This window comes from Lemur catta, chromosome 18 (assembly GCF_020740605.2).
Source record: "Lemur catta isolate mLemCat1 chromosome 18, mLemCat1.pri, whole genome shotgun sequence".
NCBI classification, from domain to species: domain Eukaryota; kingdom Metazoa; phylum Chordata; class Mammalia; order Primates; family Lemuridae; genus Lemur; species Lemur catta.
The window spans coordinates 36,290,419-36,305,011 of record NC_059145.1 but is presented as its reverse complement, the minus strand read 5'-3'; the positions used below and the strand labels follow the sequence as shown (position 1 = coordinate 36,305,011).

At 56.0% G+C, this 14,593-nt stretch overlaps 1 protein-coding gene across 2 annotated transcripts in view; it reads left to right on the top strand.

The window, feature by feature from the left end:
* The window catches only part of PRKCD (protein kinase C delta), a 28,522-nt gene extending 19,930 nt beyond the window's left edge, over nucleotides 1-8,592 (top strand). For both annotated transcript variants that reach the window (XM_045529987.1, XM_045529986.1), the window contains exons 9-19: nucleotides 118-247; nucleotides 912-1,012; nucleotides 1,706-1,802; nucleotides 2,007-2,107; nucleotides 2,277-2,450; nucleotides 2,765-2,856; nucleotides 3,406-3,468; nucleotides 4,498-4,636; nucleotides 4,828-5,016; nucleotides 5,645-5,773; nucleotides 7,943-8,592. In XM_045529987.1, coding sequence (XP_045385943.1) covers nucleotides 118-247; nucleotides 912-1,012; nucleotides 1,706-1,802; nucleotides 2,007-2,107; nucleotides 2,277-2,450; nucleotides 2,765-2,856; nucleotides 3,406-3,468; nucleotides 4,498-4,636; nucleotides 4,828-5,016; nucleotides 5,645-5,773; nucleotides 7,943-8,101 — 1,374 coding nt within the window. In that variant the 3' untranslated portion in view covers nucleotides 8,102-8,592. The remainder of the gene's footprint in view (nucleotides 1-117; nucleotides 248-911; nucleotides 1,013-1,705; nucleotides 1,803-2,006; nucleotides 2,108-2,276; nucleotides 2,451-2,764; nucleotides 2,857-3,405; nucleotides 3,469-4,497; nucleotides 4,637-4,827; nucleotides 5,017-5,644; nucleotides 5,774-7,942) is intronic.
* Nucleotides 8,593-14,593: the final 6,001 nt, after the last annotated feature.

The window sequence follows — 14,593 nt, the reverse complement described above, 5'->3', positions numbered from 1 at the left end:
CCTCTCTGTGGAGCCCGCTTGGGACCTTGCTGTGCGTGGGGTTGGGGGAGAGCTAAGGGTTGAGGAAGGGCCTGGAGCTGGCATGCGACCCTTAACCTGTGATACCCTCACCCCCAGTTCCAGAAAGAACGCTTCAAAATCGACATGCCACACCGGTTCAAGGTCCACAACTACATGAGCCCCACCTTCTGTGACCACTGTGGCAGCCTGCTCTGGGGCCTGGTGAAGCAGGGACAAAAGTGTGAAGGTGTGTGCACCCAGCTCCCGGGCTGGCGGAGGGCCACCCCTGCCCGTGAACTCCAGCTGCCACCTCATGCTGCCCTCACCCTCAGTAGAGGCGGGGGCCTTGCGCTCAAAGGAAACTCATCTGGGGATTTGGTGTGGGAGGGGCCAATGAGGCCCCGCTGGCCTGACTGGCTCTGCCATTTACCTGCTGGGTGGCCCCTCCTCTGAGCTGTGTCCTCAAGCATAAGACTGGGGGAGAAGTGGGACCTGGACAGACACCTTGTGGTGCAAGTAGGCAGAGGTGCTTACTACGCGGGGCCTGGGGTACACCAGCAGGCACCCAGCCACGTTCCTCTCTGGCGTCCCCTGGCTTCACCTAGGGACAAGAGACAAGAGACCCCCAAGGGGTCTTACACAGGCTGCTTTGGCCTGTGTAAGTTGTCCCAGACATTCTTTCAAGGGTTTAGAATTAGGTCCCATATCTTTTGCTTTTTCCTTTTTCTTCTTTAAATCATGAAAGATTGGAAGTGCTCATGATGGCTTCAGTTCCATTTTTTCCTAAAGACAGGAAATCCAGCAGACCCTCTCAAAGCCCTCCTTTCCCTTGCTCTCCTGCCCTTTCTTCCACCCCTCTGTGCCCCTGGCTGAGCTCCGAGACTGACATCCCCGTTTCTCCCTCATCCCAGACTGTGGCATGAATGTGCACCATAAATGCCAGGAGAAGGTGGCCAACCTCTGTGGCATCAACCAGAAGCTTTTGGCAGAGGCCTTGAACCAAGTCAGCCAGGTGAGCAGGCATCATGGGGACCCAGACACAGAGCCGGGGGGTCAGGGGACAATGGGGTCAGGGCATAGCTGCTCCTGGGGAACCACTGGGGGTGCTTTTAGACCCAGGACCCCATTTCTGGGGGATCTAATTCAAGAATTTAAGCAGCAGAGGGAGGTGGGCTTGTTCTCATGAGAAATTAGTTATTCAAGCAGTTCCTCACTTGAGGGTGAACCTGGGGGACCGCAGGATTTGGTGTTGGAACGCTCTGTGAGTGGTTGGGTGTGGGCAGGGCTTGAGGGATGCCATAGACCTTTAAGGTAAAATTCTCAAATCAATCAGAAATGAAGTTAACACGAATAAATATCTATTGAACGAGTGATTGGGAAGACAGGGTTCAATTTACAAAATTTCTGTTTGTAATCAGTGCTTTCCAGACCAGCAAGGCTTCTCTGCTCTGTGCCGGGAGTGCGTACGTGCATGCGTGCGTGCGTGCGTGTGTGTGTGTGTATGTGTGTGTGTTCGTGTGTGTGTGTGTGTGTGTGTGTGTGTGTGTGTGTGTGTGTGTGTGTGTGTGTGCGCACGCGCGCACGCTCCCTGCCTGGAGGGCCCCATCGGTATTGGGGGGGCGGTTTATGGCTGGGGCTCTTGTCTCTGGGCTGGGAGTTCTGACCATGGAATGTCTGTCTGGCTCCCACCTCTGCCCCACAACAGAGAGCCTCCCGGAAATCGGATTCAGCACCTTCCGAGTCTGTTGGTGTATACCAGGGTTTCGAGAAGAAGCCAGGAGTCTCTGGTGACGATACGTTAGGTGAAGCTGAGCCCATTGCCACCATTCCAGTGCCTGCTTCCCACCGGGGTACAGAGTGGGTCCAGTCCTCCCTCCCGCTGTCAAGGAAGGAGGCATCACCCATGGGTAGCAAGTCTCTTCTTCTGCTCTCCTCTGACCCCAACCCCCAGGGGAGGGGAGCTGTGTGGGCTGGGACCCAAGTCTGAGGTGCTGTCTCTCGGGCAGATAACAATGGGACCTACGGCAAAATCTGGGAAGGCAGCAACAAGTGCAAGATGGATAACTTCATCTTCCACAAGGTCCTGGGCAAAGGCAGCTTTGGGAAGGTGAGGGACTGTGAGGCTCTGGGGCTGCCCAAGGGACCGGGGCTCTGGAGCCTAGGGGACACCTGCTTCCCTCTCCGCCCTGGCTGGGTGGCAGAAACTGGGAATCTGTGGGTGGGGCTGGGGCCTTTGCCCCGTCCTCCCCGGCTCAGCATCCCCACCTGCCCGTCAGGTGCTGCTCGCGGAGCTGAAGAGCAGCGGACAGTACTTCGCTGTCAAGACCCTGAAGAAGGATGTGGTTCTCATCGACGACGACGTAGAGTGCACCATGGTGGAGAAGCGAGTGCTGGCACTTGCCGGGGAGAATCCCTTTCTCACCCACCTCATCTGCACCTTCCAGACCAAGGTGCCTCGGTCTCCTGCTGTCATTGCCAAGTAGCACAGCCATGTGCCATAGCCCCCCCGACGCAGAGGCTGCATCTACCCCTCGGACCCCTGGGACAGGGCCATGTCTCCTCTTCAGGCCTCCCAAGGCAGGGCCTCCTCTTCCCCAGACTACCTAAGGCAGGGCCATCTCTCTCCCACCCGTGGCTCCCAGGGCAGGGTTGTCCCCTCAGCCAGGGCCTGACCCCCTGCTTCCTATTGGGGCTTGGCCTGGGGCCCCAGGGAGGGACCCTGCTGCCTGTCCTTCTGCCCTTGCTCACCATCCTGCCACCCCAGGACCACCTGTTCTTCGTAATGGAGTTCCTCAACGGGGGGGACCTGATGTACCACATTCAAGACAAAGGCCGCTTTGAGCTCTACCGTGCCACGTACGTGAGTCCCAGTGTGGGGGAAGGGACAGCGGCTCAGAGCCAGTCTGTCCTCCACTTCTCCTTCTCTCTCCCTGAGGAAGCCAGCCTGGGCTAGAGTTGGGGTCGGGGAGATTTGGCAGGAAGCCATGGGTGGTAAGTGAGCTCCGGCTGAGGGTACAGCACCAACACGCCAGGTCCTGTCCCCTCCTTGGGCCTCAGCCAGAGCAGCCGTGCAGACGGTGCTCTGATGTGTGGCCCCCAGACTTGCATTGTGATGCTGTTCCCCATTTGCGTGCCCTCCCCAAACTAACAGGTACGTGTGTGTTTGCATGTACACACGTGCATATCTATATAAATGCATACACTCTTAGGACAGAGAATTGGCTATTGGAGCTTTCCCGCCTGGGCTGCCAGCCCCCACTTGCCTGTTCCAAGATGTGCTTGGTCAGGCCCAGGTTGTCCAGGGAGTTATTTGCAGCATTTCCTGCCCCTGGGGTGGGGGTGAGGGCCCGACGAGAAACAGAGGCTAGTTGCCAGAAATCCCAGGACACTTTGTCTCTCTCCCAGGTTTTATGCAGCTGAGATAATCTGTGGACTGCAGTTTCTGCACAGCAAGGGGATCATTTACAGGTGCAGGGGTCAGGGTGGCAGGGGGTTCTGGAGGGGGGAGGCTCCAACCAACCCCATCATATCCTTTGAAATGCTCTGAGTGGGGCCTGGCCTAGCCCCAGCTTCACCTCTGCCTGGAGTCAGTCTGTAGCTGGGTGTTGGCCTAAACCTCCTATTCTGGTGCTCGAATTTCTTGCGGCCCCTCAGCTGAGGCTGACGTAGCTCCAGGGACTAGGGACTCGCTGCCCATACTTGATGCCATGGCAGGGAGGGCAGGCCGACTGGTGCAGTGGCTCCCTTCCTTGGAGCCATTGGTCTCGCTCAGAAGCCCCCCATCTGGACAGTCTAGCTTCCACCAGAAAAGACTAGTCGGTTCCACAGATTCTCATCCAACAAATTATGGGTCCATGCTATGGTGGAATACTATATAGCCATCCAAAAGGCTGAGGCCACGCTGTGTCCTGAGGTGGGACGATGCCAAGATATGTTGTCAAGTGGAAAATCAAACCTCGGGAGAGTATGTATCAAATATCAGCATTCAGATTTTAAAAGTGGAGGTGAGATGCACATTGCAATATGCTAGCCCATGCTCAGAGTCACTCGAAGGAGAGCCTGGCAGGTGAGCTTAGTGGAAGATGGACTTTGCACTGTTTGCCCATTTCTGGTACTTGTACCCATGTGAACCAATTATCTACTCAAATGACTAATTACATGAATATAGACATCGTCCCTGCCCTTGTGGAGTCAGACTGGCCTGAGCCCAGGGGCCACTTTTAGAGGACCCTGGGCAAGTGACTTGACCTCCCCAAGCCGCATTTAGGCTTCAGGGATTAGGACGGTGTGTGCCCAGCATTTAGCACACAGTAGGTGGTTTGCAGGAAGCACATATCTAGCACCTCTTTCTCTTTCTGCTGCCCTTTCTCTTGCCCATTCACTTGTTCCCTAGGGGAGAATCCCAGACTTATAGGCTGAAAATGAGGACATGGGGGACAGGGTAGGGAGGAAAAGAATTGGTCCCTGGTGACCCCTTTTCGTGTCCCCTCTTCTTAGGGACCTCAAACTGGACAATGTACTGCTGGACCGAGAGGGCCACATTAAGATCGCCGACTTCGGGATGTGCAAAGAGAACGTATTTGGGGAGAACCTGGCCAGCACCTTCTGCGGCACCCCTGACTACATCGCCCCTGAGGTGAGCAGACACCATCTCGGCCTCGCAGTCAGACACCTGGCCTCAACAGGGTGGGGCAGGGAAGGCTTCCCAGGGGCAGTGACGTCTGAGCCAACACCCAGAGGATGAGGAGGGCTGGCTGGGGCTGGTGTTCAGGGGTCCCTCGCAGCTCGGGCACCCCAGCTCCTTCTGACCTGCTGCTCCTACCCCAGATCCTGCAGGGCCTGAGGTACTCATTCTCTGTGGACTGGTGGTCGTTCGGGGTCCTTCTCTATGAAATGCTCATTGGTCAGTCCCCCTTCCATGGTGATGATGAGGATGAACTCTTTGAGTCCATCCGTGTGGACACGCCGCACTATCCCCGTTGGATTACCAAGGAGGCCAAGGACATCCTGGAGAAGGTGGGGGCCTTGGGCTGGGCCGGGCGGGGCTGGAGCCGGGGTTGGCAGACACTGGGCTGTGGGCCTGCGACAGCTTCCTGTCTCTGGAAGCACAGCCTCACTGATGCTCCAGTCCTAACATGTTGGGGGTATTGGGGGTGTTGTTCCCAGGAACTCCTGTCTGAGTCCGATGCATGGAATCGCCTGACTTGGTGACTAAGGGCTCAGGGTCAGGAGACAGACAGACCTGAGGCCAAACCCTGGCTCTGCCCATGACTATCTGGTGACCCTAGGCAGGTCACTAACCCTCTCTACATTTATGTCTGGGGTTTGTCTTCTTATCTACAAAATGGGGTTATGAGAGAACCTGCCTCACGGAGTTGTTGGGAAGAAAGAGCAAAAGTATTATGCTCACTTCTGTGCCAGGCAGATAGTAAACACTCGATGACCAGGCACCGGTTTTGCTCACAAGTCCCACCGGCCGAGTCCCAGGTGTCCGGCCGAGGCCTGTTGTTTGGGCGACCGGGGAGCACGGCAGGTCAGAGAGGCCTCCCTCAGCCCGCAGTGCACCCTGGGCCTGCCGGGGGTTGCTGAAGCTCCAGTTTCCCGTGGTCCTCAGGCACTAACCAGGGTCCCTGTTGGGTTGCAGCTATTTGAAAGGGACCCAAGTAAGAGGCTGGGAGTGACAGGAAACATCAGAATCCACCCCTTCTTTAAGACCATCAACTGGACTCTCCTGGAAAAGCGGAAGATAGAGCCGCCCTTCAGGCCCAAAGTGGTATGTGGTCCCTGCCCCTGCGATGCCTTCCGGAGTGGGTTCTTCCTCCCCTGCCCCCATCTCTCCTGCGTCATTCACACACTTTCCTCCTCTCCCTTCTTCCGGAAAACCTGCTTCCCTGGGCTCCCCATCATGTTCCGTCACCGCCTCTGCCCTTGAATTCTCATCCTCTTTCTCCTACTCAGCCATTCAGCACACACTGGGAGCCGTGGGGCCAGCCGCCTTTAACATACATTCTCTCGCACCCACTGTGTTCAGAGGGACTGTTTTGGGAATCAGAGTTCAGGTTTCACTCCCTCTCTCCATCCATCTGTCCGGCCCTTTCCCAGTAAATACTGGGAATGCCAAGTCCCTGTTGGGTACAGAGCACTGTGCTAGGCTGCATGGCCAAGTGGGAGACCAGTCCCAGAGCTGGAGGAGCCCCCAGCTAGTTGGAGAGATCAGAAACTTACACACTGATGACAATTTGTGGTACAACAGTATAACAGATGTCACAGGCCACTCATGCCCACTTGCTGTTGGGAGGATCTGTGAGCAGGAGCCCACATGCAAAAACGAGGTGGGTCTGAGAGGCCCCCCTGGAAGAAGCAGGACTTGCGCAGGGCTGGGGATGTTAGGCTGGGCAGAGGGCAGCCGGAGAGTGCAGGAGGGATGGTTTGCACACAGGCCCAGACTCGACAGGGGCCACCAAGCCACCAGCATGAGGGCAGAGGCTGGTTGGGGCCACTAAGAAGGGGGGACTCTGTGGCCCTCCGTGACCACAGTTCTTCCCTCCCAGTCTCTTTCTCTCCTTTGCTTCTCCTCCTCTGTCAGGACACGCTGTCCCCTGAAGTTGCTTGTGTAACATGTCCCACATTTATGCTTTGAGGCTACAGAGTACTTCCCTCTATACCAGGGATGTCAAACCCCAACACCTCCTGGGCTGGGCGTGTAGCTAATAGGCTAGGTCAGCTGTAAGGAAATCACACAGCCTGTGTTCAGTTTCTGGCTTTGATAGAAGGAGAGAGAGAATGGGGGCCCATGGCAAGCTGTCCAGGGGGGCTCTTAGCACCAAGAGTGGCCATGCCAGCAAGTGGGCCCAGTGCTGCTCTAATCTGCCAGTTTTCAAAAGAAGCCAGAAATCTAGATTTTATGTCACATTGCCTAATTTTAAAATATTGGCTCAAATTGCATTAAAACCCAGTGCAAAGGACCGGCTTGGTGGCTCACGCCTGTAATCTTAGCACTCTGGGAAGCCAAGGTGGGAGGATCACTTAAGCTCCAGAGTTCGAGACCAGCTTGAGCAAGAGTGAGCCCCCATCTCCACTAAAAATAGAAAAATTAGCCAGGCATGGCGGTGCATGCCTGTAGTCCCAGCTACTTGGGAGGCTGAGGCAGGAGGATCACTTGAGCCCAGGAGTTTGAGGTTGCTGTGAGCTAGGCTGATGCCACGGCGCTCTAGCCGGGGGCAACAGAGTGAGACTCTGTCTCAAAACAAAAAAACCCAGTGCAAGCCAAAATGATTGTACTTGCAGCTCAGTTTGGCCTGAGGGCTGCCACCTCGAAGCCTGTCTCTGTTACCATCTCATAAAATCCTCAGGAGCAGGGAATCAGCAAACTTTCTGTAGGCAGCCTCATGGTAAATATTTTGAACTTTACAGGCCACATGGTCTCAAAGCAGCCATAGACAATATGTGGACAAATGGGCATGGTTGTGTACTAATAAAACTTCATTTGTGGACACTGAAATTCAAATTTCACTTACTTTTCATGTCATAAAATATTCTTCTTTTTATTGTTTCCAACCACTTAATAACGTGGAGGCCATTCTTAGCTTGTGGGCCCCACAAAAGCAGGCAGCAGCTGAGACTGGCCCAGAGACTGTGGTTTGCTGGCCCCTGCTCAGGAGGGTGCCACCTGTCCTTACCCTGGCCCAGAGCCCCCTGCTTCCTTTCCTCATCCTTCCCTGTGGCAAGACAGCATCCATCTTCCAGTGGGGGTCCTCTCAGCCGCTGGGAGAGGCTCCCCTTCCTGTTCTGAGTGAGGACAGCTCTGGCCTAGCCCAGCCTGCCAGGGATTCCAGCCCTGGAGGCGGGGCCCGAAGCGATTGGAAGGCAGCCCGGAGAACTGGGAGCCTTTGGAGGACCACCCCTTAGGTCCCGCCCACCGACCCCTGCCCTCTGCTCGCAGAAGTCCCCCAGAGACTACAGCAACTTCGACCAGGAGTTCCTGACTGAGAAGCCACGCCTCTCCTACAGCGACAAGAACCTCATCGACTCCATGGACCAGTCTGCATTTAAAGGCTTCTCCTTCATGAACCCCACATTCGAGCAGCTCCTGGAAGGTTGAGGTTCCCAGACACGCCCCCCAGCCCACCTCGGGCAGAGCAGGCTGGTCCCCACCGTCCGTCTGCACCTGCCCGCTCCCCACGATAAGCAACAGTGTCTGTGTGGTGATGTCTGCTGCTGCTGCCCCCGCCCCCGCCCCCAGAGGGGCCTCGGCTCCTGCCTGGCTGGGCTCTCATGGTACTTCCTCTGTGAACTGTGTGTGAATTTGCTTTTCCTCTGCCTTCAGAGGGAAATTGTAAATCCTGTGTTTCATTACTTGAATGTAGTTATCTATTGAAAACATATATTATATATATACACACACACATATATAATAGGCTGTATATATTGCTCAGCAGAGAAAAAATGTTGGGGACTGGTGATGTGTTGATCTTTTTTAAAAATATATGTGTGTGTGTGTGTGTGTGTGTGTGTGTGAAATCAAAAAAAGGAACGCAATCTGAACCACTAGGTTCTTTTATTTGTGTGTCAATAAACACCGAATGGTACCAACCTGGCTGCTGGGACACATTTGTCCCAGGAAGCTGGTGGTGGCTGCTCCCACGTGGCAGCTCTGGCCCGGAAGCTAACTGAGCTGGGCCTTCATGCAAATGTGTTTGTGTTTATGGGTTTCCTCTGGGCCTAGAGCAGAAGGCTTTTCTGGGTGCTGCAGGGAGCCCTGGAGTCTGTGCGGTGGTGGGACCAGCTGCGGTCTGTGTGGAGAGTGAGGGGCCAGGCTGGAAGTGCAGAGAAGTGGAAGACGTGAGCAAAGGCTTAGAGGTTGGCCCCAGACCAGGGAGAAGGAAGAGGAGGAGGAGGAAGGAAATACAGCTCAGGCTTTGGGCATATCTGGATTTAAACCCCAGGGTAGCCAAAAGGTGTGGGTAGGTCACTTAATCATTGTAAGCCTCAGTTTCCTCATCTGTCATATGGGGACAGGCAAGGAGATGATAGATGGAACTCCACATCACATTATTGTTTATCCCTGTTTTTGCCATAGCGGAGTCTGTATCTAGGTTCTAGAATCAATTTCTCAGGAGCCCTTGCCTACCTAGGGAAGGGGGGCAGGCAGGGGGGGAGAGAAAGGTGGGAAATGCTGAGTGACTGGGCAAGGTTGGGAGGCAGCTCCAGTGTGCCGTGTGCAGGTGAGGAAACAGGCCCCGAGAGGCAGCTGGGGTCCCCACGAGTGAGCACAGCCGGGGACAGTGCTGGGCAGTCCTCCTGCTCTGCTGGACACCCTCCCCACCACCTCAGTGCCTCCCGCTCTCCTGGCTCTTCATTTCTTCCCCTCCACCTCTCTCTCTTTCTGTTCTCGCCTTGCTATCTGGGGCACAGGTCTCAGGCAGGGCCCACCAGCCAGCCTCAGCCCTTTGTCCCTGGAGGTGGGCGAGGCGCTCCTAGCACCTGATTGGCTGGCCCTGGCAGCCAAGCAGCTGACTTCCAGCAAGTTCATTTTTCCGGGCTGAAGTACAAGTTTCCACAACTGGAGAGGGCAGATGGTATGGGGCTGGAGTTGGCCAGGGAGGGGGCTACAGGGATAGGGGCTGAGCTCTCCCCAGAGAGCAAATGTTGCCCTCTCCACCCTCTGTCTTCTCAGGAAACACTCCTCTTGAATCCCTGCTCTGTGTTGGGCCAGTCTGGGCACCCAGGACAGCAGGGAAAACCTCAGAAGTGTTCATCCCCTTGGGCTCCCAGTCAGGTGGAGGAGACAGGCAGTGTGGCAGGGGCTCTGCTGAGGGACACTGGGGCTGTAGGAGCCTAGAGGTGGTGCCTGGGGTTCCCCTGACCTCTGCAACAACACACAAATACCCCAAAAGCCCCCATGGGGCCATCCAAAGGGGATTTAAAACAAAAATATGGTTGGTGTTTGAATTCAGAGCCTCCCACCGTCCTGAAGCTGCAAAGCAGGGCCTTGCACCTGCAGCCAGTTTCCTCCTGTGTGGAACAGGGGAGTTAGGGGCAGTGGAGGGTGGTGGGAAGAACATGGTGCCCGGAATCGGAAGCCTGGGCTTTGAATTCCACTCTGCCACCCACGCACCATGTAACCTCAATGAGTTCTTTCATCCGCCTCAATTCCCTCATCTGTAAAATGGGACCATTAATCCCTGCTGCCTCAAGGAATCCTAGCTGTGGGGGCCCCTTGTGGAACTGATACTGATACCCAGTGGTGCCAGGCAGAGCCCAGGAAAGGACAGGGGCTGAGCCTGTGGGGTCCACCTCAAGCAGCCTGGGACAGGAAGCAGCTGCTGGGGACACTGCCAAACCGTCTGGGAGGCCGTGCAGCTCCAACCCTGTTCCCAGCCACTGGGTGGGCGCCAGGCCTGACCCCGCAGCCTCAGGAAATGCCTCTCGTGGCTGGGCCCTGAGCCACACTTTCACTGGGACCTGGGGGCCCCGAAGCAGACAGATTGTGCCCCCCCACCTGCCAAGTAGGTGTGTGAGCAGCACCAGCTTGGCCCCACTGCAAGGGCAAAACAGCAATGTGCCCCACGCGGTGCTAGGCAGACAAATGCGGGCACAGGAGGGCCAGGAGCAGGAACATGGGCTCTGCTGTTAGGCAGCTCTGAGTTCAAATTCAGCATGTCCCTGGTTGTGTGACCTTGGGAGGTTCTTTGTCTCCTAGAGCCGCAATTTCCTTTACTATAAAATGAGGATGACTCCGATGATGTCTGTGAGTGCACAGCATGAGCTCAGCACACGGTAAGCAGCAGCCATGGTGACCCCACCCTGCCTGCCGCACACTGGACTCCCCAGGCCTTGGACTGGACTGCAAGCGGGCAACTAAAACGCACCCACCCCATGACCTTGGTCCCCCTTCAGGCAGAGCTACCCAGGAGCCTCATCCACATGGCCCAGGAGGTTTGCCCAAGATGCCCACCACTGCATGGCTTAATTGGGAAGAGGCTGGGGAGCTGGTTAAATACTTTCCTGACGTGGAAAATGGTGAAGGGCTAAGAGATCACCAAAAACAGCAATTTAGAGAACCAAAGACGCAGCATGATTCCGCCCTATGGTTCCACATACCCGCTTGTGAGGGCGCCCCAGGTCTGGGGGGACGGGGCAGGGCCTCAGGGAGGAAGGATGAACGAGTGAATGAATGAATGAATGAATGGACAGACTGCCCAGACTACAAGTCCCTTTCAGGCAGTGGCTCTCAAGCATACTGATGAAAGACACATATCCCCTGGGTCAAGTTCTAACCGGCAGGTCCCAGCCTTGGCTGTCACTGGAACCCGGTGCCCAGGCTGCCGTGTTCTAATTACACGGTGCGCTCTGGAGGGGCCCGGGCAGCAGTATTTTGAAAGTGCCCCTGCGGTGCAAAATGCACCGGATCGCGATCGCGAGCCAGTTGGGTGAGGTCAGGGAGTCAGCATTCTGCCCAGTCCTCCTGCTGAAGCCAGGAAATGCTGCTCCCAACAGGCCACACCCTGGAAGGCGAAGTCACCTGCCGGTACGGCCCAGGCCGTAGGCGGGGGAGGCTGGAGCCCCGGCCCCCGCCCCGCCCCTGCCGGTGCGCGGACGCGGGGCGGACGGCTGGTGCGCCCGGAGGCAGGCGGGAGGCCGCGCCGGGCTGGGCTACAGCACCCTCTGGAGGCCGGCAGGGTCGCGGGCGCCGCGGAGGGCGCAGACCCGGGAAGGGGAGGGCCCAGGGGAGGGGGCGCAGACTTTGTGCCAGGTCGTGTCACTAGTCCCCGGGGGATTGTTTCAGCAACGAGATGCTGGAGGACTATTTTGCTGAGACTCAGGGACGCGGAAGTCATCCAGCTAGACAGCTTCCCTGGCATTTTTTTGAGTCTCGGGCTGCCCTAAATCCGGCGGCGTTTTCTGACATCCATCCCAACATGACAGCCATATTTCCCCCATATATTCCTTATTAAGGCCTGGATAACCCATACTAGCTGGAAGGTCCCCGTTTCAGTAAGTTAACAGGAACCAAGGGACACCCAGCATTTGCCAGGGTGGGAGGGGCACATAGGGCTCCAGGACTCCCCCCTGCTGCCCTCAGCCCCACTCCCCAGGCTGCGGGTGGGCACCGCTGCAGCTCACCCTGCACCTGCCTCCTTGCCCCCTCCAAGCTGCTTGGGACCTCTGGCTCCCTCCTGTGCCCTCAGGCCACTACCCCGTGTGAGGCTACAGGCTGGTGAGCTGCGTTTGGTTTCTTTGAGGTCTTGACAGGCCTCCCAGGCGCTTTTTTATCTCCTTGGGGTGGGGCAGGTGGAGACGCACACAACTGAAAGCATGGGACCTGGTAGCAGAGAAGGGGGAGGGGGACAAAGAAAGACCCCCAAAGGTGGGAACCTGGCCTGAGTAAGCAAAGCCCAGGCCAGGCCAGACACGTGAGGTTTGGGGCATCCCTGGGTCTGGTCACCTGATTGAATGAGAGGGTGACAGCTATAGCCCCCGTGATTTTAGTCTTCAGAACTTTAACGCCCACCCCCAAATTAGGCTTCTTAAGTGGGCCTTAGAAGAACCCCACTTTCTTCTCTTTCCCTGCTGAGAAATACGCACCCTGAGGCCCTGACATTTGCAGCTCAGCACACGTTAAGTAGGTACAAAGCCCAGAGCCTTCTGGGAAGGCGCTTTTCCTTTTTCTTCTTAGGCTAGGGGAGTTTGGCAGTCTACTGATCTCACCTGGGAGGGCGGACTCACGAGCTGTGGGTGGGGCAGGCAGTGCTGGGCTCTGTTCCCAAATTTATACGTTCCTTCACGGCACAGGTGTGTGCAGGCGCTCCACAGGCGTCACCTGGGAGCACCACTCAACGGGCCTGACTGTGCCTGGCCCTCGCTGTGTGTGGCCGGAATGCTCACGGCTGCGACAGTCTGGGGCAAGTACTGTGCTTGATGCTTTCCCTGCGTCGTCACCTGCAGTTAATCCTCACAACAGCCCGGGAGACTGTTAGTCTCCTCATTACCAGTGAGCAAACCAAGGCTCTGAGAGGTCCAGGGATGTGCCCCATGTTTCTGGACAGGGGCCTCCCTAGGTATCTGTGAGTTGGTTTCCTTGTCCTGTTTCCTGTAGAGACAAGCATAGATAGTCTCCCAGGCTTGCTCAGGAACTGTCAGGGGGAGAACACAAGGGTCTCCTGCCCTGGTCCTCAGAGGCCCCAGGAAGAGAGGTGAGCCAGGTGGCAGGCAGGGACAGCAAAGACTAGTTAGGGTGGGGCACAGGCAGGCTGACTTCGAGCTGAAGGACCCTTGGAGATTATGGATCTCCGGTGGGGAATCTCCATGGATTCACAGTGGGGAAACTGAAGCCAGAGAGGGGATGGGGCTGGGCCACGGTCACACAGGGAGGTAGTGGCAGGGAGCTACTCAAAGGAAACAGCCAAGTGTGTCCCCAGCATGCCACCTCCTGTAGGGCAGAAGCCTGGCTCCTTTCCGGCGACTGCAAGCCCACAGCGAGCCCAGCACATGGAGGGTGGTCAGTACATGGTAATAAACGCACACACGTGAGTGAGTGAATAGGCTGTGTCCGCTGAGCGCTTACTACCCCCCAGCACAGTCCTGCCCCTCACTCTCTGCTCCCCTCCCCCTGCTCTGGTGTGGTGAAAGAGTAGGAGTCGGTAAACGCAGGAGTGGCTGCCCATCCTGCCTGTGGCAACAACAGTAGCAGGTGGCCAAAACCTGGCCTCAGAGTTGATGTCCTCTGGCTGGTGGGTGGCAGAGGCCTGCTGCCCCAGCTGAGGGTGGGACCGAGTTCAAGAGCAAGGCAGCTGCAGCAAATCCAGCCCATCAGACACCTGCCATCAGTAGTATTGGCAAGGCCTCTGCAATCCAGCTCATGGGTTTTAAATCATGAGTTTAGAAACAGTTAAGCCGATTAGACACACCTTGCATCAATAATAAGGTAAAAATAACACACTTCACAAAATACTTTCATTTAATGAAAAATGGATTTTGTTAGCTTAATTGTTCTTGAATACCCTGTTTGAAAACAAGATATGCTTTTTTAAAAAAGATATCTTTAAACTCTGGCTCAGATTTGTCAACAGCTTGATATCAAATGCCCCTGTTCACAGTGGGCCCCACTCATACGCCACCTGGCATGTGCGGGGAGGTGGCCGTGCTGATGGCCAAACCACAGGGTGCAGCCTCAGAGTCGGATCTGGGTCTACACCTGCCTGCCCCATCCTAGCCGGGTGGCTCTTAGCAGGTTCCTCAGCTTCTCGGAGCCTCAGTTTCCTCATTGGTAGCACGTGCACAATAGTACTTGCCTTATGTTGTTATGAGGCCAATTCATGGAAAACTCTTGGTGCAGCCTGACACAAAGTAAGTGCTCCAGAAACGTAAGAATGTTATCCTTAACTCCATGAACACTTTACGTGTCTTCATGCATGTTTGGTTCGTAACAATGTTGTACATGTAAGGCATGGCTGAGCCCAGGCTTAGTAACACCTAGAACTATATAGAAAGGGACACAACTTTCCCAGCATGGCAGCGGGGACAACAGCCCTGGAACAGGAGTCGGGAGTGGGCTCCTGTCCCTGAAACAGGGTCCTTCACTCCCTCTCTC